The sequence below is a fragment of the Hyperoodon ampullatus genome, assembly GCF_949752795.1.
Source record: "Hyperoodon ampullatus genome assembly, chromosome: 3".
NCBI classification, from domain to species: Eukaryota; Metazoa; Chordata; class Mammalia; order Artiodactyla; family Ziphiidae; genus Hyperoodon; species Hyperoodon ampullatus.
The window spans coordinates 177,601,998-177,625,059 of record NC_136916.1 but is presented as its reverse complement, the minus strand read 5'-3'; the positions used below and the strand labels follow the sequence as shown (position 1 = coordinate 177,625,059).

The 23,062-nt window shown below is 48.4% G+C and overlaps 1 protein-coding gene across 2 annotated transcripts in view; it reads left to right on the top strand.

Moving 5' to 3' along the window:
• Positions 1-23,062, top strand: part of CDC42BPB (CDC42 binding protein kinase beta) — a gene marked incomplete at both ends in the record, with an annotated part of 111,250 nt that overhangs the window by 25,178 nt on the left and 63,010 nt on the right. For both annotated transcript variants that reach the window (XM_079699261.1, XM_079699260.1), the window contains one exon: positions 18,243-18,334. In XM_079699261.1, coding sequence (XP_079555387.1) covers positions 18,243-18,334 — 92 coding nt within the window. The remainder of the gene's footprint in view (positions 1-18,242; positions 18,335-23,062) is intronic.

Sequence of the window (23,062 nt, the reverse complement as noted above, 5' to 3'; positions counted from 1 at the left end):
TCAGTGTTCTTTGTTAAAGGCCTCGGGACCAGTGTTTTCTAGAAATGTGCCAGCAAGCTCAGACTTGTGAGTCAGGGGCCAGGAAGGGTAAATGAGGACTCACTCTGTTACAGGATTTCAGGGGCGAAGCTTTGAGCTCCTTTTTGCCCCTCAGCCTCAGTCCAACAGGCCTTGTAAATCTGAGGCATTCTTGGAGGAAGAGTTGTAGACATCCCCTTCCTTGCCGCTGCTCACGCCCTCCGTCTTGCCCCCGTGGGTCACAGCCCAGTTGTAAGTGTGTGCGAGGGTGTCCCGGGGTCTGGCTTGGTGCTGGGAAAGGATGAGGAGCTCAAGGAGTTCTCTTCCTGCTCAGCACTCTTCCTGGTGGTGGCCTAGTCCTCCAAGGGCGTCCCCGCCTCAGCGCTGGGTGTGTGCAGGGTCCTGCCCAGCTGACTTGCAGGGCGTCGTCTGTAACCACAGAATGCACTGTGTACTGCTTTTTGTCTTTAAAGTAACTCAGAATGCTGAGGGTGAAACTGGTCATTTACAAAGTTTCCTAGCTATCTATTTAGTTAACAAGTAAGATTTGGAATTATAACACCATCTCTAGATGGCCGTGTTACTGTATTGCTGAACTAGCAGAAAGCCATACTCTGTTATCGTAGATGGTTTTAAATACTTCAGTTTGGCATGTTGTGAAATCTGTGTATTATCAAAATATATATGTGTATAATCCCAGTAGTTGACTTGATAAGGCAGTCTGTATGTTTATCAATATATTTATTTATCAGAGTTTTTACTCAAAATTCAGTAGAGAAAAATCTGGAAAAACTGAAGAAAAACCATTGAGTAAAATCACGAATTCTACCCCCCCCCCCCATAGTAACAAAGTGCTCGGTGAGGGTACATGGGGAGGGAGCCTGATGCGGGTGAGCAGGCCCATCAGGGGAGTGACCCCGCCAAGCAACGGGGCCTAGCCATAAAAGTGTCGAGTGCCATTACATTCATTTTAATTTAGTTTATTTCATTTAATTTTTTGGCCCGACACAGGGCACGTGGGATCTTAGTTCTCCGACCAGGGATCGAACCCGCACCCGCTGCATTGGAAGCGTGGAGTCTTAACCACTGGACCGCCAGGAAAGTCCGATGTTCATTTTAAAGAAATAGCTGTATTCTGTGGATTGCTTATTGAAGCTTGAGACATTTATCTTTGTAACCCTAGAGTCATGGTTTATTGTTAGCATCTAAGCCAGTGAAAGTGACCTTTTTGTTTACAACCTCGGAGATGTCGGTAATACTCATCCCCTCCCCCTCCCTGTGCTGTTGGGCTAGTTGATCAGTGTGATGTGAGCACAGGTTTGGAATAGATCGACTTCCCCTCCATTCCGAAATGAGTGGGGTTGCGGCTTGCGGGATCTCAGTTCCCCCCACCAGGGGACTGAACCCTCGCCCTTGGCAGTGGAAGCGTGGAGTCCTAACCACTGGACCACCAGGGAAGTCCAGTTGTTTTTTAACAAAACATTTGGTGAAAATGAATTCAAACATCTAATCCATGCTTTTTATTAGTATTTTTTAAGGCAGCAAAGCTCTTCAGAGTTGTCTGTTCTCACTGTCTTCACTCCCTCTCTCCCATTCTCAAACTCAGTCTAATCAGACTTTTGTCCCTCACCACTCCCTCAAAACTGCTGCTTTTGTCACGGCCACCTGTGGTCTCCACATGGCAGAAACTGCTTAATTCTCAGCGCCAGGACGGAAGTCCTGGCTTCCTGTGCACCGCGCTGGCTGTTCCCCCAGGCTCCCGGCTGCTTCCTTCCCTTCTCCCCATCCTCCTCCTACCGAAGCTCCCTGGGCTCAGTCCTCGGTCCCCTCCTCTACCCCGCTAACTCCCTGGGGGACCTCTTCCAGGCTCCTGACCCTCATGCAGTCGTGTACTGAAACCCCAGCTCACAGCCCCAGCCCGGGCTCCTCTCCAGAATCCAGACTCGTGCACTGGCTGCCGGCTGCCTCCTGGGCATCTGCTGGACACCGGCAGCTCACCCCGCGGTCTGCCCCGGTCTGCCCCGTCCTGCTTTCCCCATCTCACTCATTGGCAGCTCCCTCCTCCTAATTGCTTAGGCCAACGCCTTGGATAATTCTCACACTGCACATCCAGTGCAGCAGGAAATCCTGTTGGTTCCACCTTCAAAATACAGTCAGAATCTGACTGTCCAGACCACTGTCACCCTGTAAGTTGTAACTCTCCTCCCTGCCCCACGTCACCCCCAGTTTCCCTGCTTTTCTTCCCTTTTATCCAGAGGGTTTACTATTTTCTGTATAATCTACTTGTTCCTTATATGTATTGTTTCTTTTCTGTCTTATTCCACTAAAACGTAAGCTTGATGAACTTAGGGATGTTTGTTTGTTCACAGATTGATTCCTACTGCCTAGAATAGTTCCTTGCAAACAGTGGGCGCGTAATAAGTATTTGTTTAATTGATTCTGATAATTTTGAAACATGTATATAAAGCCCTTTGGGTCCTTATTGATTAGGTGGTAGTCATTGTATCATTGACAACAGCATTTATATACAGGATTGCAGTTTACAAAATGCTTTCACATATTCGTTTATTCAGCTAACACAAATGCCAGTCATTGTATCAGATCCCTGTACAAAATCCGTGGGTTCCTTGCTCTGGCCCCCAAAAGAGATAAAGATGCTATGTCTGTGTTCACGTTGGCTTGTCCCACTTTCACGGCCAGATCTTTCTCCACATCCCTACAGGTAATTTATACTGCAGCCAAGCCCTACTGGGTGTTCTTTCGGATGCTCTGTGGCTCCCTTCTTTTTTTTTTTTTTTTATTTATTTTTATTTTTTGCTTTATCACAAATTTAATCAGTTATATGTATACATATGTTCCCATATCCCCTCCCTTTTGCGTCTCCCTCCCACCCTCCCTATCCCACCCCTCCAGGCGGTCACAAAGCACCGAGCTGATCTCCCTGTGCTATGCGGCTGCTTCCCACTAGCTATCTACCTTACGTTTGGTAGTGTATATATGTCCGTGTGTGGCTCCCTTCTTCATGCCTCTGTTTGCTCAGGCTGCTCTTTCTAAATCACTCTGCTGATGGATGTGTGCATGCACCTGTCTCTCTCTCTCTCTCTCTCTCTCTCTCTCTCTTTCCTGTCTAATACGGTAGCAGGACTTTAGGGTTGCTTTTTTTTTTTTTTACATCTTTATTGGAGTATTATTGCTTTAACAATGGTGTGTTAGTTTTCTGCTTTATAACAAAGTGAATCAGTTATACATATACATACGTTCCCATATCTCTTCCCTCTTGCGTCTCCCTCCCTCCCACCCTCCCTATCCCACGCTCTAGGTGGTCACATAGCACCGAGCTTATATCCTTGTGCCATGCGGCTGCTTCCCACTAGCTATCTATTTTACATTTGGTAGTGTATATATGTCCATGCCACTCTCTCACTTCGTCCCAGCTTACCTTTCCCCCTCCGCATATCCTCAAGTCCATTCTCTAGTAGGTCTGTGTCTTTATTCCTGTCTTACCCCTAGGTTCTTCATGACATTTTTTTTCTTAGATTCCATATATATGTGTTAGCATACGGTATTTGTCTTTCTCTTTCTGACTTACTTCACTCTGTATGACAGACTCTAGGTCCATCCACCTCACTACAAATAACTCAATTTCATTTCTTTTTATGGCTGAGTAATATTCCATTGTATATATGTGCCACATCTTCTTTATCCATTCATCCGATGATGGACACTTAGGTTGCTTCCATCTCCTGGCTATTGTAAATAGAGCTGCAGTGAACATTGTGGTACATGACTCTTTTTGAATTATGGTTTTCTTAGGGTATATGCCCAGTAGTGGGATTGCTGGGTCGTATGGTAGTTCTATTTGTAGTTTTTTAAGGACCCTCCATACTGTACTCCATAGTGGCTGTACCAATTCACATTCCCACCAGCAGTGCAAGAGTGTTCCCTTTTCTCCACACCCTCTCCAGCATTTACTGTTTGTAGATTTTTTTTTTTTTTTTTTTTTTTTTTTTTTTTTTTTTTTGCGGTAGGCGGGCCTCTCACTGTTGTGGCCTCTCCCCTTGCGGAGCACAGGCTCCGGAGCACAGGCTCAGTGGCCATGGCTCACGGGCCCAGCCGCTCTGCGGCATGTGGGATCCTCCCAGACCGGGGCACGAACCCGTGTCCCCTGCATCGGCAGGCGGACTCTCAACCACTGCGCCACCAGGGAAGCCCATGTTTGTAGATTTTTTGATGATGGCCATTCTGACTGGTGTGAGATGATACCTCATTGTAGTTTTGATTTGCATTTCTCTAATGATTAGTGATGTTGAGCATCCTTTCATGTGTTTGTTGGCAATCTGTATATCTTCTGTGGAGAAATGTCTATTTAGGTCTTCTGCCCATTTTTGGATTGGGTTGTTTGTTTTTTTGTTATTGAGCTGCATGAGCTGCTTGTATATTTTGGAGATTAATCCTTTGTCAGTTGCTTCATTTGCAAATATTTTCTCCCATTCTGAGGGTTGTCTTTTCTTCTTGTTTATGGTTTCCTTTGCTGTGCAAAAGCTTTGAAGTTTCATTAGGTCCCATTTGTTTATCTTTGTTTTTATTTCCATTTCTCTGGGAGGTGGGTCCCTGTCCTCACAGAGCTTTTACTTGTTTTTCCCTCTACCTCTATCCTCACATCTCCCTTCAAAAAAAGCAAAAAAGATGGTAAGTTCCCTCCCTCATACCCTCACAGCTGGTTTCTTTTCTCTCTCTTTTAACAACTTTATTGGGATAAAATTCACAGACCATGAAGTTCACCCATACAGCTTTTTTCTTAAAATTCTTTATGTCTCTTACCTTGCTCGTCCATGTGCTGTGTTCAGTATGTTTCTGTCCCTGTCCTCTGCCAAGCCAAGGGAACTCTGAATGGCAGGGAGTCGGCCTTGGTAGGGGTGCCCAGTTGGGCTTTCCTCAGTAAGTGAGGTTTGAATTGAACTTGGACTGGAGGCCTGCATTCCTCAGATCTTGCAGGGCGTGTTAGAGATGGAGAAAAAGGCACGGCCCTCCTGCAGGACAAACCAGAAGGATCACTGTGAGATGAGACTGCTTACAGCAAGGGGAGCATGCCAGCCAGCAGGTGCTGCGCCCAGCAGTGGGCCAAACGGACGTGGCAGGACCAGCCAGCCTCACCTTCTGCCTGCCCATGGAGCTGGGCCTTTTCGGATTCACCCTTGTGGTGAATGATTCCAGATGTTAAAGTGAAATTTCTTCAGAACTGTTGCATTTGAAGACCAGTGTAGTAAAGAGGGTGTGGGAGACTTACGGTTTGAAGAAAAACTACAGAGATGGCTGAAAGGCCCTAGAAAATTGAACAGTGTTGAAAGGAACGAGAAGCTGTGATTGTTCCAGTCGAGAAGGAGAAGCCGTTTACCAGATCTTTTCACTCCATGATTGGGTTCTTCTTCGTTGGTAGAAAATTGAGTGAAAGAAACAGACAAGCTGCCATATTAAATTATGAAGAAAATTTTTTTGTTTGTTTGTTTGTTTGTTTTGCAGTACGCGGGCCTCTCACCGCTGTGGCCTCTCCTGTTGCAGAGCACAGGCTCTGGATGCGCAGGCCCAGTGGCCATGGCTCACGGGCCCTGCTGCTCTGCAGCATGTGGGATCTTCCCGGACCGGGGCACGAACCCGTGTCCCCTGCATCGGCAGGCGGACTCTCAACCACTGCGCCACCAGGGAAGCCCAAGAAATTTTTTAAATTTATTTTTTATTGAAGTATAGTTGAATTACAGTGTTGGGTTAATTACTGCTGTAACAGCAGCGTGACACATTTATACATATATATACATTCTTTTTCATATTCTTTTCCATTATGGTTTATCACAGGATATTGAATATAGTTCCTTGTGCTGTACAGTAGGACCTTGTTGTTTATCCATTCGATATGTGCCAGTTTGCATCTGCTTATCCCAACTCCCAGTCCATCCCTCTCCCTCCCCCCTCCCCTTTGGTAACCACGAGTCCATTCTCTATGTCTCTGATTCTGTTAAATGACGAACATTTTTTGGGTTAAATTCTGGAATGGGGTACATTAGAGGGTAACAAAAACCTAAAACCTTTTCCCCCTTATATCTGTCTTGCTAGTGTAATCCCAAAGCAGCAAGGTAGCTTAGATGACCTCTTACAGGAAGATGACTAGAACTGGCCCTTCTGACAAGCCCTTAGCACTTTCTAAGCTGCTCGCTGGTGCCTCATTTTTCTCCCACTAGATTATCTGAGACACGGAAAGGTGAGACAGCATTCCCCACCAGTCCCAGAAACCTGACCCAGTGCCCTGAGAAGACACAGGCCTGAGGCACCACGCCAGCTTTGGGTTCAAGAAGCTCTAAGGTCAGGGTGCAGCTCCAGTTTTCTCACTAGTAGGATGGGGGTGATGCCGCCGAGCTTGCAGGGTGGCTGGCGCTGGCGGGGGATGGCAGAAGTAGCTCACGTCTGGTGCAGACTCAGGGCCTGCTGTTGGTGGCCACTCCGATGCTGGGTTCAGCAGCAGACACACTAGGAAATGCTCTAAATCAGGGAGTTACTGTTCCACATTCACGCTCCGCGTAGACTTTGCCCTCTACCTATCATATTAAAATGAGGTCAAACAAAACAGAAAGAGAACTAAAACTCTTAAATCAAAAATTCTACTTACTACAGAAAAAAATATGAATCTCTTAAAAGGTTTTTGTCCCATTTTCTCCAGAAGCAATAGGGTGATACATCTGATGGTGGTCTTTCAGGCGTGTCTTCCGCTCACGTGTTTTGCCAGTCACTGTGCTGTAATTAGTGACGAGCCTCTGGGCAAGTTGGGGAAGCGGAAGGCAGCTCAAAGGCCTGACCCAAGGGGGCCTGTCACAGTCTCTGCCTCAGGCAGAAATTTCACTTGAGTTGACCCTTTGTGTTTCACCTTTATAAAGAAGTTCTTAAGCGGGCATCTGAAGAAAAGTAGCCATGTGTGTGGAAACGTGAAGGTCATCACAACAGTCAGAACGCTGTTCCATGCCTTCCACGAGTCATAGCTGCTCTCTGGTGCGTGAGGGGGAAGCAGTAGAAATGCTGGTTGAAGTGGAAGGTCAGTGATGGCTTATTCACCAGGGACGGGGCAGGCAGAATGGAAACTGGGGTGGTCTGGACCTTGCAGGTAAAATTTCCCTCCCTCCGCTAATGCAGCAGGTCCAGGAGCAGCCCTGCCGTGGAAGGCGTGCTCGTGGGTTATGTTATACCCTCCTCAGAAGAGACCCTCCTCCCGGGCTGCATGGGCCCTTTTTGGGGTACTTAGCTTACAGGGCTACTCAGTGTCAGTTACTAAGTGCTACCCAGGTGTCATCTATGTGTAGCCTGCCCAGTAGAGCTCGTTTGTAACAAGTGTACCTTCTTGGGCGGTAACTTAGCTGGATTCTAGGATAATTTGAGGTGGTATAGTTTACTTGTTAAATATGACTTATAAATAACTGATTAGAAAACACTGTCATCCAGTAATAATGACAGTAGCTACCGTGTAGTGAGAACTTACTGTATGCTGGGCACAGTGCTCAGAGCTTTGTGGGGGTTATCTAATTTAATACTCCCCCGGTGACTTCCTGGAGGAGCGCTGTTACTCTCAGTCAGCGGGTGAGGACACAGCCTCGGACGTGCCAGGGACATCTGCCAGGCTCGCGCAGTGGCCTGGTGCTGTTTGGGCTCAACACGGGGACCCAGGGCAGTTGTGGTTGACCTGGCTGTGCGGCTGGGCCTTCTGCTGAGTAATGGGACAGTGATCTTGGGGGAGCTTTACCCCTCCCCTGCCAGTTTGCTAACCAGTATTCATGCTGACTTGTGATTTTTCTCTTTCTTAAATTTAGCATATACATATATAGGACGTCTCTGTGACTCACAGAAGAAATGGCCTGGAGAGTAGCTGTCTCGTTGCTGTAAACATCAAAGCATAATGTTGTCATCTGTTTGTACTCGTATCGCATTTTTGTGACTTGTATACAGGTATCCCCTACTCATCAAAAATTAGGTTTCTGCCACTTTGCTTTTATGAAAGACCTACCTGTTTTTGACAGAAGTCCTAGGACGATTTCCACTTTTAGGAAAAAAGGCAAAGAGTGAAAATACTGGTCAGTGTTTATTTTGCTGAGTGTCACTATAGAGGCAGCACCCTCAGCAGTGACGGGGGCCCCTGCCAGGCTCCCTCCCCGGAACCACACTCGGCATCTCCCCAGAGCTGTGCACTGTGTCTGAGAGCATCTCTGCTTTGTCCCTGTGCCTCAGTTCGCAAGATGTGTCTATCCCAAGGTGATTGCTTTGCTGCTTTACTCCAGTTTGGCTGAGGAAAGGTTTCCGTGGAGCACTGGGTAGCGGGAAATCTGGATGTGATGGTGTTGGCTCTTTCCTGTTGTGCTGTTGTACACTGGGTTTTTTTTTCTTTTTTTAACAGAACATATATTTGTATTCACATTAGCAAGGGAGTTGGCTTTCTTTTATTATTATTATTTATTATTATTATTATTATTATTTTGGCTGCATTGGGTCTTCGTTGCTGCGTTCGGGCTTTCTCTAGTTGTGGCGAGCAAGCTTCTCACTGCGGTGGCTTCTCTTGTGGCTCGCGGGCTCAAGAGCTCAGGCTCAGTAGTTGTGGCACACGGGCTTAGTTGCTCCATGGCATGTGGGATCTTCCCAGACCAGGGATTGAACCCGTGTCCCCTGCATTGGCAGGCGGATTCGTAACCACTGCGCCACCAGGGAAGCCCTGGGAATTGGCTTTAGAAAAGAGATGTGTGCCGTGAAGGTCACTCACTTTACACAAGTTCTTTGCTTTGACAAAGGAATCCCAAAGGGCAGTGCCACGGCAGCTCGTGGGGGAGACCCGCTGTCTCTGGGTCACACTACCTCCTTGATCGGAGGCTTCAACTGGGACATGCCACTCTCAGGCAGGAAGGCAGACAGTTCTAAGTGATACCCGGTAGTGAGGCAATAGGATTTTGTTTCAGTAATGACAAAGCAAGATGGACCAAATGAAAAGGAATTGAGAAAAGCAATCGATCAACTATGGAGTGGAGGCAAAGATGAAGGAACACGTGACTGACCCCCGGGTTGGTGCCCAAGCGGGGTCTAGGAAGGTTAACCGCCTTCACATGACAGCAGGCTGTTGGAATGAGATTTTTCCTGGTTTACTGTTGACTCAGTACAGCCTCCTCACCTGTTCCCCACCCCAGCCTCTCAGATTTTCACTGACTCAATCTGAACCTTACCTGTCTTCTGAGTCATAGTATTAAAGGGCTTCCTTTTCTTTCTTTGTTTTTTTGTAACATCTTTATTGGAGTATAATTGCTTTACAATGGTGTGTTAGTTTCTGCTTTATAACAAAGTGAATCAGCTATACATACACATATAAGGGCTTCCTTTTCAATCCTCTAAAATCTTAAATTGCATTAAGTTAAAATCAGTGTTTGTTCACTTCAGAGCATTATAGTTCCTGATTATCAGCTTATGTGGAAGAGTTCGTACTTGGAGAACTTTGTTTGGGAATTAATAGGGCTTCTTGGAAGATGCAGCTTTTCTCAGACTGATTCATATTGAGAAGGATTTGTCACGGGCTTCCTGTGAAGGATCGTATTCTGTCATTTAACAAAAAATCTTAGTTATTAAAACAAGTAAAACCCATTTAATGTAATTTAAGCACATTTTTCAAAAACTTTATGGTAGCTGTTATTCTTCCATAGGTGTATCAGCAACCTGAACTGTGAGAACAGATTTCAAGCCATTTTGGAACGACGAACTCCTTCAAAGCTGGGGCTGGTGGAAGAGTGTTTGCTTTTCCTGCCACGTGCTGGATCAAGACCTGACCCTCGCCCTGTATTCCCCGGGCCCGTGGGGAGTCCATGCCGTGGGTGCTCAGCAGGGGCTGAGTTCATGTCTGTCTGCTTTATTGTCCTGCCTGTGGCCACACTCCCGGGTCCTTGGGGTGCTGTGCCGGCCTTGCAGAGCTGCCCGTCACTGTACCCAGCCAGCGGGGGGTGGGGGGTAGTTGCTACAGGCAGCAGAGGGTCTCCATCATGGGGGAGGCCGGGGGGAACTTCCCGGGATCGGAGCTACTGTTCACTCGGGAGGGAGGAGAGCTGCCCCTCGTGTCCTCTGCATGTCATTTGGCCCTTGGGCTCCCATTTCCTCATTAGTAAATGGACTGTTTGGACTGGATAATCTGAAAGACCGTTTCCAGTTCTCCACGTGTGATTGCCAAGGGGCTGAGGCCATGTCAGGGGAGAGGCTGGGTGACGCCCGGGTCCGGGGGGAGGGGCAGGCCTCGCAGGGCGCAGGCGGAGCGGGGCGGGCTGAGCAGGCTTCCCGCTGCCCTCGGGCTGCTGCCCTGTGACACAGTCCTCTTTCCTGACACGGCCCCTCCCGGGCGCTCCTTCCAGCCTGTCTGATCTTATTTCCTCTCTTGATAAACAAACCAAAGGTGGGGTGGGGGTGGCAGTCTCTCTTTTCACAACTGTTTTCAGTCAGTTTCAGCCGGAGATCCTCCCTCCACCCCCAGTCCTTCCTGGCAAAGCTTTTTCCTGTTTAAAGGGAACACTGGGCTCCCAGTTTTCCCTTGCAGGCGGGACCTCATATTTGCAGGTGGTTGCCCTTGATTGGTTGATTGATTCATTGCCGTTTAGGGCATCAAGAGAAGTTTTATAGGGGACAATCTTGGGTTGTATAAGAATGAAGAGATGAGGAAAATTTTTCTCCTAATTAGAGTTTAGCTATCTAAGGGCTAAGGCATTATTCAGTCTTTTTTTGGTGGAAAATAACCCAAGTTTTTGAATATATTCTATCTTAGAAAAAAATAAAAGCCCTCCCAGTGGAGAAAGTAACCTTTCCTGATGACTGGTGGTTGAGGATGGTTGTTGAGTCAGCTGTGCTTACTGCGTTCCCTTTTGTGTTCCCTGTTTGTGTCGGGGCTTGCGGGGCAGCGGTTTACCAGGCGGAGGTAGACCGTGCCTTCCTGGGCCTTCCTGGAGGTAGACCGTGCCTCCAGTCCCGCGGGGAAGATGGCAGTGAGCAGATACACGTGCGAGGCTCACTTATCAGAAGGCTAGCAGGCTCCTGACCTGGTCACCTGGCTAGAGCCAGGGACCCCGAGGACAGTAGCAGCTGGTGGGGGAGATGGGGGTGGGGGGGCTATCCCACCCAGGGTTGAGCGAGGGCCTGAATAGCTGAAAGACGGGTGTGGTGGGATTGAGGGGAGCACAGGGGCGACACGGGGCAGGGGGAGGCAGGCGGGACCCAGACATGCAGCAAGCTCTGTGAGCATTTAGATGCTATCGAAGAGCCACGCAAAACCGTTGAGGAATTGTCAGCAGGGGAGTGACGGGATTGTGTTGGTTTTGGAGGAGATGGTGCCGTGGGGCTGGAGGGCTGGAGCGGTGGCGAGCAGGTGCAGGAGGCCGGCTGCAGGAGCGGGGGAGCGATGGTGGTCTGCATCGGAGGGACGGGGACGGGGTGGGGGCTTGGGGATGGTTTGAGGCCGCAGCTGCGCGTCAGGGTGTGTGTGGTGCAGGACTCCGAGCGGGTGTCAACCCCGGCAGTCGCTGGAGTGCAGGGCCCCACAGGGCCAGCCAGTCGGAGGGCGGCAGTGCCCGTCTGTCCTCAGCGTAGTGTCCCGGGGCTGGCGCGCTTCGGGGCCCGGTCAGTGTTTGCTGACTCGGCAGCTTTTTGTTGAGGGCGTGGGAAGGAGAGGTCATTTTACTCTTTCTAAAATTTAGAATAGTGACGTCATCTTACTTCAGAAACTACCAGTTCATTATCACCATGAAAAGCAAACGTTATGTTAAGCATTACAGCAGATCTGTTTTCTTCACGCTACCCATAATGTCTGTCTTCTAATCTTAATATAAATGATATTTAAAATGAATCCCTAATGGTGTTTCCGTTGTTGTGGTTTTGCTTTGCGTCCTGAATGTTTTAAGAGTGCATGACAAGCTGTGTTGCACCCCAGTGGATATAATTCATAAAACTTTGCCGATAACGTTTTGTGTTCTGAGGAGCGTTGCAAGCTCTAGGCTCAGTGCAGGCGCGTTTATGCTTTTCAAGTGCTGCTACCCTGCTTCCTCCCAGTAAGCTCGAGCTCCAGTTTCCTAGCCGTGGAGACTGGTTCTCCCCTCCCACCCACCCCCAGGTCAGCTGGCTGTTCTGAAGGGATACCTTTTTGAAAACGTGAAACAGCAGTAGAATCTTGTGAGAAAAATCAGTTTGGTCTGTTCACTGTCTCAGGCTCTGCAGCAGTAACTGTGAAGTGTCTCCATCACTGCTCCCTTCCCCACCCCACCCGATCGTCCCTGGGTCTTTCCACATGAGTAAGTGGCACCCACTCATCAAGTTGCCCAGGCTGGAAACCCAGCAGTCATCCTGGAGTCTCCTCTTGCTTCACCCACGTCGCAGGCGACTGCGCCTCCAGAGGGAAACCGGATGCGGCCTCCTGGGGGCTCCAGGCCCGACACCCCGAGCCCCGCTTACCTCCTGTGGGAAGCGGCGTCCCCCAGCTCTCCTTCCATGCTTGCCCTCATGGCCTGCTTTCCAAATAGCGACAGATGATCTTTAAAAAGAGGTTAAAAACTTTTTTGGAAACAGTTTCAAACTTACAGAAAAGTTGCAAATAACAGTATAAAGAAGTGCCCCGAGGAGTTGAGAGTAAGTTGCCTGCGTGGTCCCCCTCCCCGCTGGAAGTCTGGCATGTATTTCCTGCAGCCCCGGCTGGTCTCTAACCCCAAGTCAGGAATATGACATTGACACAGAGCTAGCAAGGGATCACCCCAGCCCCAGTCTGCTGTTCTCTTGTAGCAGAGGAGCCTGAGAACCAAAGCTCCCTTGACTTTCGTGCTGTCTTCCTCTCTCCCTTCTGTGGGGACTCTGGCCTCTCCTGACTTTCATGACTGAAACTGTTGCGGGCCAGTCATTTTGTAGAGTATCTCTTCAATTTAGGTTTTCCTCCCGTTTCCTCATGATTAAATTCAGCTTTTATAACTTTGCCAGGAAAATCACAGAAGTGACACTGTGTTTTTCTCATTGCGTCCTTTGGGGTGGCACACAGTCTCACCCTGATCGCATCACTCTGATCGCTTGGTTTAGGTAGTGTCTGCCAGACCGCACTGCGAAGGCACTGTTCCTCTGTTTGATCAACAAGTATTTCGTTTAGATGTACTTTGAAGCTATGTAAATATCCCATTTCGCATCAGATATTTTAACATTGATTTATTTAATACCAGTGTGTACTCCTGATTTTGTTTTATTTAGTGGGCTGGATAATCTGTGACTATCCGTATTTATTTTGATTCACTCCCATTCTTTGAGCGCTTCCTTATTTTCGGGCACAAGAAGATGTTCCAGGCTGACCTGCACTTTCCTGACCCACCTCTGGACTTGATGGAGGTGTCCTGGTCCCCTAGCTGGAGAATGGTATCTAGAAACCAAGATCTGTCACTAGTGATGCTTCTTGCTGCTGGGGTGTCGCCGCCTCCGGGCCCTCTCCAGAGGCAGAGCTAGGGCTTCCATATGTGTAAATGGGCACACGCCCATTTATGTCTGCATCTTTTCTGCGTCCACACACTGAAAACCACGAGCTCACACCGACGCCTCCACTTCTAATCCAGTGCCGTAGGGTCTGTTCTCCCTTTCTCTTAACTCCCTTTTCTGACAGGAAGCTGGCCCCCGTTATCCTGAACCCGTTTACTGATGTGATCAGTCCTTCTGTGTGTAACAATCTCCTGTCCCCGACGGACGTCCTCCTTACCCCAGTGTCACCCAGTTTGGGCTCCGACCCCTGTTCCCGTTGGGCTCTGCCTAAAGGAGGTGCTAGAGGGAGGTGGGGGTGTGTGGGGGGGTGGGCCTTGCAGCTTCCTGCCAGCTTCCGTCTTCTGTGGCACCTTAGCAGCCAGCCTCCTCCTGGCAGGAAGTGTCTTCTGGTAGTGGGCAGCTGGTCCCGGTTTGGGCATTTTCCCACACTTGCAGAGACCCCAGCATCAGCTGGCGAGTGCCCCTCTCAGCTCCCTGGGTCCCAGCTGTTAGGGCCCGCCTTTGTGCTTAGAGACCCCAGTAAACGGCAGCCGAGCCTCAGAGTTTCAGCTGGGCGGGGCCCTTGGCCCAGGTTTCACAAATCCCAGCTTCTGCCTTTGGTTCCCCAATCTTAAGCGTAGCATTTGCTTCCTGCACCTGCTGTCTCATGATAATCCAGTGCTCCCTTTTAACTTCTTTTTTTTAAGTCTTTATTGAATTTCTCACAGTATTGCTTCTGTTTTACGTTTTGGTCTTCTGGCCGCTGGGCATGTGGGATCCTAGCTCCCTGACTGGGGGTCGACCGGGGATCGAACCCTCACCCCCTGCATTGGAAGGCAAAGTCTTAACCACTGGACCGCCAGGGAAATACCCCCTTTCAACTTTTGTGGTTACCTAGGTAACAGTCCTTTCTGTTACATTTTCTTCGAATAACTGGTGTGGTTTCTGTCTGTTGACTCTACCCAGTCCGTGTGGTGGGGTCACCTTGAACTTGTGTTGACACTGATTGACGCCCCATTTGAAATGTCACTCTCTCTCCTTTTCACGGGTGTCAGTCCTTCCTGTCAGAGTGATTTCATGGTCTCTCAGTACTTGTGTGGTTCGCAGGGTGGTCTGCTGCTGTGATTTAATTCTCTATTCTGGTTCTAGCTAATGCAGCCTTGATGATTTTTACATAGCACTGCAATATTTTTACTGTGTCCTCAGAACTGTTTGACAATATCTAACATTTTCCAAAAATAATGCTTTCCTTCTGGACCCTTTTTAGTGCCGTCTGTTTTTAAACATTAGGTTTTGTTCACATAGTTGATTTCCTGTTGCTTGACTCTTAGTTTCTTTATCTTTCCAAGCTTTCATTTGGGGTGTTTCCACGGTTCTTCCCCCGTTTATCAGACTGGCCCTGATAAATCCGTGTTCACGCATTTCAGGGAAATTGTACAGGGCTGTGTAAAATGCATAAGCGACAGAAACAGGTTCTATAAAAAGAGTAAGAGGAAAACTTGTCGAGGAACATCAAGTAAGACAGTTGATGTGGAAAGAAAAGATGAGAAAGCTAGCCAGGTCTCATCCGCCACAAGGGACTTCACGCTTCTCTGCCTCAGCCCTCGCTGAGGTGGGAGGAGGGACTTTTTGCCTGTTTTAGGGATAAGAACATTTAGTCACAGAGGAGGAGATGACTTTCCTAAGATGGCATGGCGACCAGGTGTCCCGCTTGGGACTTGACTCTCCTGAATGGAAGGAAGCCAGGGCTTTTCCCTGGGCCGCCTCCTGCCAAGTAGGGCAGGAGTAAACAGAACTGGATAGCGTATCGTTGGACCACGTACATACACACAGATCGCTACCACTAGAAATTAAGATAAGCACTTCACACCGTGCTCCAACATACTCTAAACAGCAGGTGAATAATGGGTTGACTGTTTTAAAAAGCCATTTGGCCAAAACTAGGCTTGAGTGTCAGACTGTTAACGAGTCACAACTTTCTGAGCCTTACTAAGAAAATGACAAAGGAAAAATGAATTTGATTTTATTAAAAATGATACTTTTATTGGAAGTAATAATTGCTATAAAATAAAAATAGCATAGTTCAGATGAAAAGAGGCAACAGAATGGAGGAATAGTGTTTACAGCTGTTATGTGTGAGCGAGCCAAAGTAAAGCTCTTACACAGTTGATTAAAAAACATCAAGACGTGATTAATGAGCAAGTGTCATGAATGGATAATTAACATCACAGGGCACAGCCGGATGTGGGAGAACACCGCCGCGACAGGCATCAAAGAACCGCTGATTTCAAAGGAGGACGAGATGTCAGTGTGTGGCTGTGAGGGGAGTGTGACTCAGGAGATGCAGCTTGGAAGGCAGGTTAGGAACCAGATAGAATGTTAGTGCCCTTTGGAGAGTCCTGGAGTTTCATCCTCAAAATTAATTTAAAATAGTAAAAAATCTGTGTGCATGAAAAGTTCATTGCAGATTTATTCACCATAAGAAAATAATTTAAAAAAACATTTAACCTCTCCATTCAGTAGACACAATTATAAATTGTTGGTGTGTCAACTTAGTGAAATATTATGCAACTGTTAAAATGTTAGTTGAGTGGTATAGAAACATGAAAAATGCAAGAAATGAAATAAAAGCAGAATACACAAAAATAGCTATATAAACATTGACCGTGTCTATGGTCAGGGGCTGGAATGGGAACATGTGAAGTTAAAGTGGTTCCTGGCACAATTATGGGTGGAATTTTCTTTGATTTCCATGGAAATTGCTGTTTGATTTGCACGTTTAAAATACTGGCCAGCAGGTTTTGTGAGTCTTTGGGGTTTTTGTAGAAGAGTCCAGAATGCTGTGTTGAACCCCTGCCAGAGTGAGTGTTGCGGCAGTGCACACCAAGTGTGACTGTGGCGTGGGCCCTTCGCAGGTGAGCGGAGCGGCGTCATCTCCTTCCCAGACTCGCTGTCCTGGTGGTGATTTGTTGGGATTGTTTTTCTTCACAGTAAAATGGAAGGTGCCATTTGGCTCCCCCAGAAGATGCCAAGAGAGATTGTGATCTGCAGTGGCTGTTGAAAGTCTGCATTTCCATGAGGATTTTGGGGAATGGCTGTTTTAGGTGATATCTGGAAGAAAGGTGAACCATAGGTGACCTTTAAGTTCTGGCTCGAGGGTTTTCTTTAGTCTGGCTCCCCCCCGCCCCAAATAATTCAGGGCCTGTGTGTTCTCTTCCCTAATCTCTGTGCCAATGGGTAGTTGGCACCCTGGCTTTTATTCCTTGGATCAGTGAACCATGGTGGTTAAACCTTGGTGGTACTAAGCAACTAGTTAAGGAGAAAAGAATTTGGAGTTAGATTCATAATATGGAGCTCAGAAGCCCAGAAAACACCAGGTTGCAGGTTTGGGGGGAGATAATTGTAGATGCACGTGTAGTTATAAGAAACAACACAGAAAGAGCCCTGGTACATTTTGCCCATTCCCCCCGCCATGGGAATGTTGCGAAGCTGTAATCGTGGAGGATTTGAAAAAGATCTGTAGAGAACAAATAAAGGTTGGCATAAACATAGGGATTTAGATCTGAAGGTGAAAAGAGGAGAAGGTGGAGGAGATGCAGTGGAGCGGATGCTAGACCGAGCGCGGGTGGTCGGCGCTCAGGTGCTGCTTCTGGAGTCTCACGGCGCGGGGCTTCTGGTCCTGGGGCTGCTGTGACTAATTACCACCAACTGGGGGCGTAAGGTCACAGAGATTTTTCTTCTCTCTCACAGTTCTTGAGGCCAGAAGTCCAGAGTCAAGGTGTCAGCAGAGCCATGCCCCTTCTGAAGGCTCTGGGGAGAGTCTGTCCCTGTCTCTTTCAGCCTTTGGTGGTGGCAGCAGTTTTTGGCGTTCCTTGCTTGTAACTGAATCACTCGAATCTGTGCCTTTATCTTCACGTGACTTTCCCCCTGTGTCTCTGATCTAGATCTCTTACTTTTATGCAGACGCCAGTCATGCTGGATTTAGAGCCCACCCCATACCTGTTTGTGACTTCATCCTAACTTGATTACATCTGCAGAGACCCCACTTCCAAATCAGGTCGCATTCACAAGTTTTGGGGAGACACTGTCCAACCCAGTCCATTTTCCACAGAAAGTTGGCTTAGTTTTCTTCTTCCTAAAATGTGGATGGTCATGGAATGAATCTCAAGAACGTGTGTGCGGACCTCGTGGGTGTGGAGTGCTGCTCCCAGCCCTGACCCCGTTACTGTCAGGGCCTCCGCGCGTCTTTCAAGGGTGGTTGCCCGTTGTCTTGGAGAACGCCTTGTGTCCCCCCCGCCAGCTGCCCTGTGGCCCTGAGAGCTGGCAGGTGGTGCCCAGAGCTCACGGACCTGGTGAGCCGGTGCCTGTGCCGCCCTGCAGAACAGACGGGTGCCCAGCGGGGAGAGCTCAGCTTTCATGATTTTTCCAGGGGATCTTTGTTGTGATGGTATTTGTTATAACAGATATTGAAATACAGGTGCCAGTATGAACATCCACGTTAATTTGGCATAAATACCGACTTTCCAAATGTTAATGACTTTACAGATATTAAGTGTCTTAAAAAGTATTCATTCATTTAAAAAGTAAAGTTTTTTCTAAAGAAAGTATAACTTAATGGACTGCCCCAATCAATTAAATTTTTATCTATTGTCAACTTTTTAGAGTAAGTTGTTAATTTTACTTTTTTTAATTTGTAGCTAAACCATTTACACAACTGGTGAAGGAAATGCAACTTCATCGAGAAGACTTCGAAATAATTAAAGTAATCGGCAGAGGTGCTTTTGGTGAGGTAAGATAAACTTATTTTTGTTCATTTTGCCTAGCAGCTCCCATCTAGCAGTTTTAGGGTCCTGTACATTGATTTTGGGACGAGGAAATTATTGGTATCATTTGGAGAGTTCTTGGTGGATAAAATCTGAAAGATAGAATTAAGGAGAGAAAAAACAAAAACAAAAGCTGGTGACTGGTGAATTACCCTGAAAATTGTCTTGACCAAAATAGTTCTTTCTGACAGATAAGTTTTTAAAAACATCCGTTTGTCAATCAAAGAAAAGTCTTGGCAGCAGTTTTCAAAAAAATACAAGAAGGGTCGCATCAGAGTGGTGCTCATTGTTCGTAGCTCGTCCACCGTCCGTCAGTCCTCATGCGATTGTGAGTCCCGCCCCCTGTGTCTGGAGGAGAACAGCTTGTGCACCGGGTCCTTGTGACCCGCCCTGCGGGGGTCTGGGGGTCCGCTCCGCCCGGAGCTGCTGTCCCTCCTGCTGTCCCTCCTGCCGGCTCCACGCCCAGCCCAGCCCAGCCCAGCCCGCCGGGGTGTGTTTAGCGTCAGGCGCTTGACTGAACTACATTAACTCCTCTCCTTAGGTTTCGCCTGTGGCACTCCCAGGCTGTGGAGCTGTGCGTGTGGGTTAATGAGATGCTCTGTGTCATGTGCGGCAGCGTGTGTGCTCTGTCCGACACAGCCCTGCTGGACGTGACTCTAAAGTGCTGCAGAGTGGGAGACAGCATTTGTTGTGCACGGCGTACACTTCATATTGGGCAAAATATACGTGGAAGAAAGCAAAGCAGGGATTTAACGAGATAGCTGCTTCGTTCTGAAGTAGCTCACGAGTGGAAACCAGGCCTGTGATCTGCTTTGCAAACAGCTCAATATTTTTGGTGATTCTTCTGCTACCAGCACCTGATGACAGCCCTACTTTATTTGCAGGGCTTCAGTAGAATACACCAAAAGAAAACATTCCTACGAAAATGCTTTCAAAATACTCGAGTGAGAAAGCTCTGGCCTGCCTGAGTGAATGTGGGCAGTTGTGTGTCGTGCCCTCATTTCTTCCTTGGAAGCTGCCCTGGCCTCAGATCAGACCCCAGCCCCGCGCTCTGGGGCAAGCCCCGTCTCTCGTCCTCGTACCCTCCTCTCCCTCACCCAGCCTGGTCTTCATACCCACCCCTTCCCCAGCCCACTGCTAAGAGTGAATCTCACCAAGGAGTGGGTGGAGGGGAAGTAGCGCCACCGGGGGGCTGCTTTGGTGGCAGCCTTGTCCTCTGGGACGGCATCTCCTCCCAGGCCGACCTCGGAACGACCCCGGATCTAGGACTCCCTGACCGAATTCAGCTCTGGGCTGGGACGGGACAGGGAGGTTGTTGGTTTTTTGTTTTGTTTTGTTTTGTTTGCGGTACGCGGGCCTCTCACTGCTGTGGCCTCTCCCGTTGCGGAGCACAGGCTCCGGACGCGCAGGCTCAGCGGCCATGGCTCACGGGCCCAGCCGCTCAGCGGCATGTGGGATCTTCCCGGACCGGGGCACGAACCCGTGTCCCCTGCATCGGCAGGTGGACTCTCAACCACTGCGCCACCAGGGAAGCCCGGGTTTTTGTTTTTAAATATTAAGGTATACTTACATGTAAAACGCACAGATCTAGGTATATGGTTTGAGTTATGACAGATGTCTACACCTGTGTAAGCAGCACCCCAGTCTATATAGAGCATTTCTATTCCCCAGAAAGTTCCTTCCTGTTTCTTTCCAGAGCCTCCACCTCCTGTAAGCCCCACCCTTCCCCAGGTGGCCACTCTCCCGATGGCCACCAACAGGGAAAAAATTGAGTTCTGCATAGAAATAACAGATCTCTGAGCTCTAGGTAGGATGTGATGAGGTATGGGAAGGTTTTTGTTGTTGCTCAGTGAGAAGAAAGAGAAAGCCTTTGAAAGCTAAACCCAGTTCAGCTCGCTGTGTACTTTCACCGACCGGCCCCCTTGTACCAGGAGCTGTGCCAGGCTGCTGGACACAGCGCTGAGCACGGCCCGGGCCCACGTGGAGCTCTGCAGTGACAGCGAGCCCGTTAGGGTGTTGGGGGCCAGGGGCAGGGAGAGACTCGGGGGCAGGAGCCGGGCGGCCTTTGGGAGGAAGAAAGAAAGCACAGGAGAGAGCATTGCTGTGTCAGAACAGCTGGCGGTTACTGTTAGTGCCCTTCTTTGCCAAAGGACTTGATGTGAAACGCAGTTCCTGAGTTTAACGAAGATAACATTGATCACTTTTTAGCTCTTCCCAAATTAAGAGAGCGTGTTCTCGGAGCCCCCCTTTGCCTTTGCTCCCTCTCCCGGCTTTAGCAGCTGCTTTGTGCATTCCCTCCCCCTCCCCCTCCCCCTCCCCCTCCCCCTCCATCGTCTCTCCCTGGGCCCTGTGGCCTGCGCTCAGCACGCCAGCCCTCCTTGCCCAACTGCTCTGGCCCCGTGGCCGTTCTGGGTCCCCTGCACGCGAGCGCCAGCCTTCCTGCCACGACTAGAATTCTGGGCTCTGGGGCTTGTATTCCCGCCACCGCGCTGCCTCCCTGGGATAGTCTCGTAATCATGTACCTGAAATGTGGCCAACTGCAGCCTCTCTGCCTCTGACAGCACCAAGTGGATCACAGAAGTGAGGATACCCTTAGTCATTGTTGCGTCCAGGGTGTTCTTCACATACGGCTCTGATTGAATGACATGCCAGGGAAGGGTGAGAGTCTGTGTGCCCCGCCCCCCCCCCGCCTTGGTGCACAGGTGTGTGTACCTGTGCTGCTGAGACCATGGCACGGGCTGCTCAAGAGCCCTGCCCCTGAGAAAGAGCTAGTGGAGTCCAATTTGAGGGGAGCGTATGAAACGCTTACCTCAGTGGAGTTTAGCAAAACGTTTCTAGATTATTATTCAAACAAGGATTGGAGTCCTGGGGCATTGCCCTTTTTTCTGGAGCACAGTGGCTTTGAGAACACCTTCGTCCTCCCCTCAGCATCTCGGGGACAGCGGCCCAGGAAGTTCCTAAGACCCTGGCACCCTTCTGGAGGTTCGTTCCTCAGCTACCAGGGTGCAGTGCCCAGGGCCATGCTTTCGGCGTGACAGCAGCTCCCCGCAGATGACTGCGTGCCGGGCAACCCAGGCCTCGCGTACTCTCACAGATGTGAGCCCCTGGAAGCCTTGTGGCCACTGGCCACCGCTGGCCCACTGGCAAGATGAGAAGTCAAGGCTGGAGCGGGGGGCCTGGCCCCAGGGCGGGCTGTGGGGGCGCCACTTGAACCCCACCTGCGTGACCCAAGGCCTGTGTGTCCAGACACTGTGCCCTGCCGTCTCTCTTGTTCCTAGAATGACTTAAAGAAACAGAGCTTTGAAAGCTTTGTTTAGAATCGGTTTCAGATTAACAGAACAGTTGGCTGAATACAGTGGTTCAAAAACAGTCTAACCCTTTACCCAAATTCCCTCTTGTTAGCATTTTATCACATTTTCTTGATCATATTATAGCTGTGCTGCTCTCGCTCGAGCTTGCTCCCTCCCTCCCTCCCTGTGTGTGTGTGAGTGTGTGTGTGTGTGTAATTTTTACTGAACCACTGTGGATACGTTGCTTACGTCAAGCAAGGCCCTCTACCCCTAATACTTTAGTTCCTGTTCTCATAGGGATGGTCTTCGACAAAACCACAGTTCATAAACTTAAATTTAGAACTGACAGAACGCTTTTTATCCAATCTGCTGTCATATACCAGTTTGGCCCAGTGATGTTCTTTGTTTTACCTTTTCCCTCTTGTACTGGATCTGGGCTAGCATCAGGTATTATACTTAATTGTTGTGTTCCAGAATCACTTTTTAATGTTTTGTAAAATTATTTTGATTTGTATTTCTTTACTTAAGTGTCTAATTTTGGAGAGATTTGTAAGATTATCATCTCTCTTTGAAGGAATTCAGACTAAGTTTTTGGCTAGGAGGAAGCTTCTGGTAAACCAAACAAGATTCTCTAAAAATTATTTCTTTTATAGGTCGTTGTACAATAGAGAAGGTTTGTTGTTTTTGGTTTTTTAACAGTAAATTTTACTTGTCTACTTATTCTTTTTTTTTGGCTGCGTTGGGTCTTGATTGTGGTGCGCGGGCTTCTCATTGCGGTGGCTTCTCTTGTTGCGGAGCACAAGCTCTAGGCGCGCGGGCTTCAGCAGTTGTGGCGCATGGGCTTAGTTGCTCCGCGGCATGTGGGAACTTCCCGAACCAGGAATCAAAACCGTGTCCGCTGCATTGGCAGGCAGATTCTTAACCACTGTGCCACCAGGGAAGTCCTTGTCTACATATTCTTGGTTTGATACATGTTTTCCATGGACAGATACATTTCTTTTTTCCTTCTACGTATTTTATCAGAGCCATCTTGCATATTTTCTGGAAATGGTCTGTGCCCTGATAGGCCTCTTGTAAAGAATCAAATTTCCTGTGTTCTGCGTCTCATTTCCAGCAAGACCTGGATCATTCATGAGGCTCGTCATTTTCAGAATTTCATTATTTTCCTCAAAGGTTAACAACTCTACCATTCTTGCCAAGTTAGACCTTTTGTGTAGTAACTACTATGTGGCTTTTTTTTTTTAACTCTTAATATCTCACCTATCTAGATTATAGCTAATTCCCAGGAAGAAATAGACACTTCTAACATGATGACAAAGTGTGTGCCCAGAATTCTTGTTCTTAGACGTGTCGGAGAGCCCACAAAGCCTTTATTTACGCACCATTTATTTTTAATTTATTCAG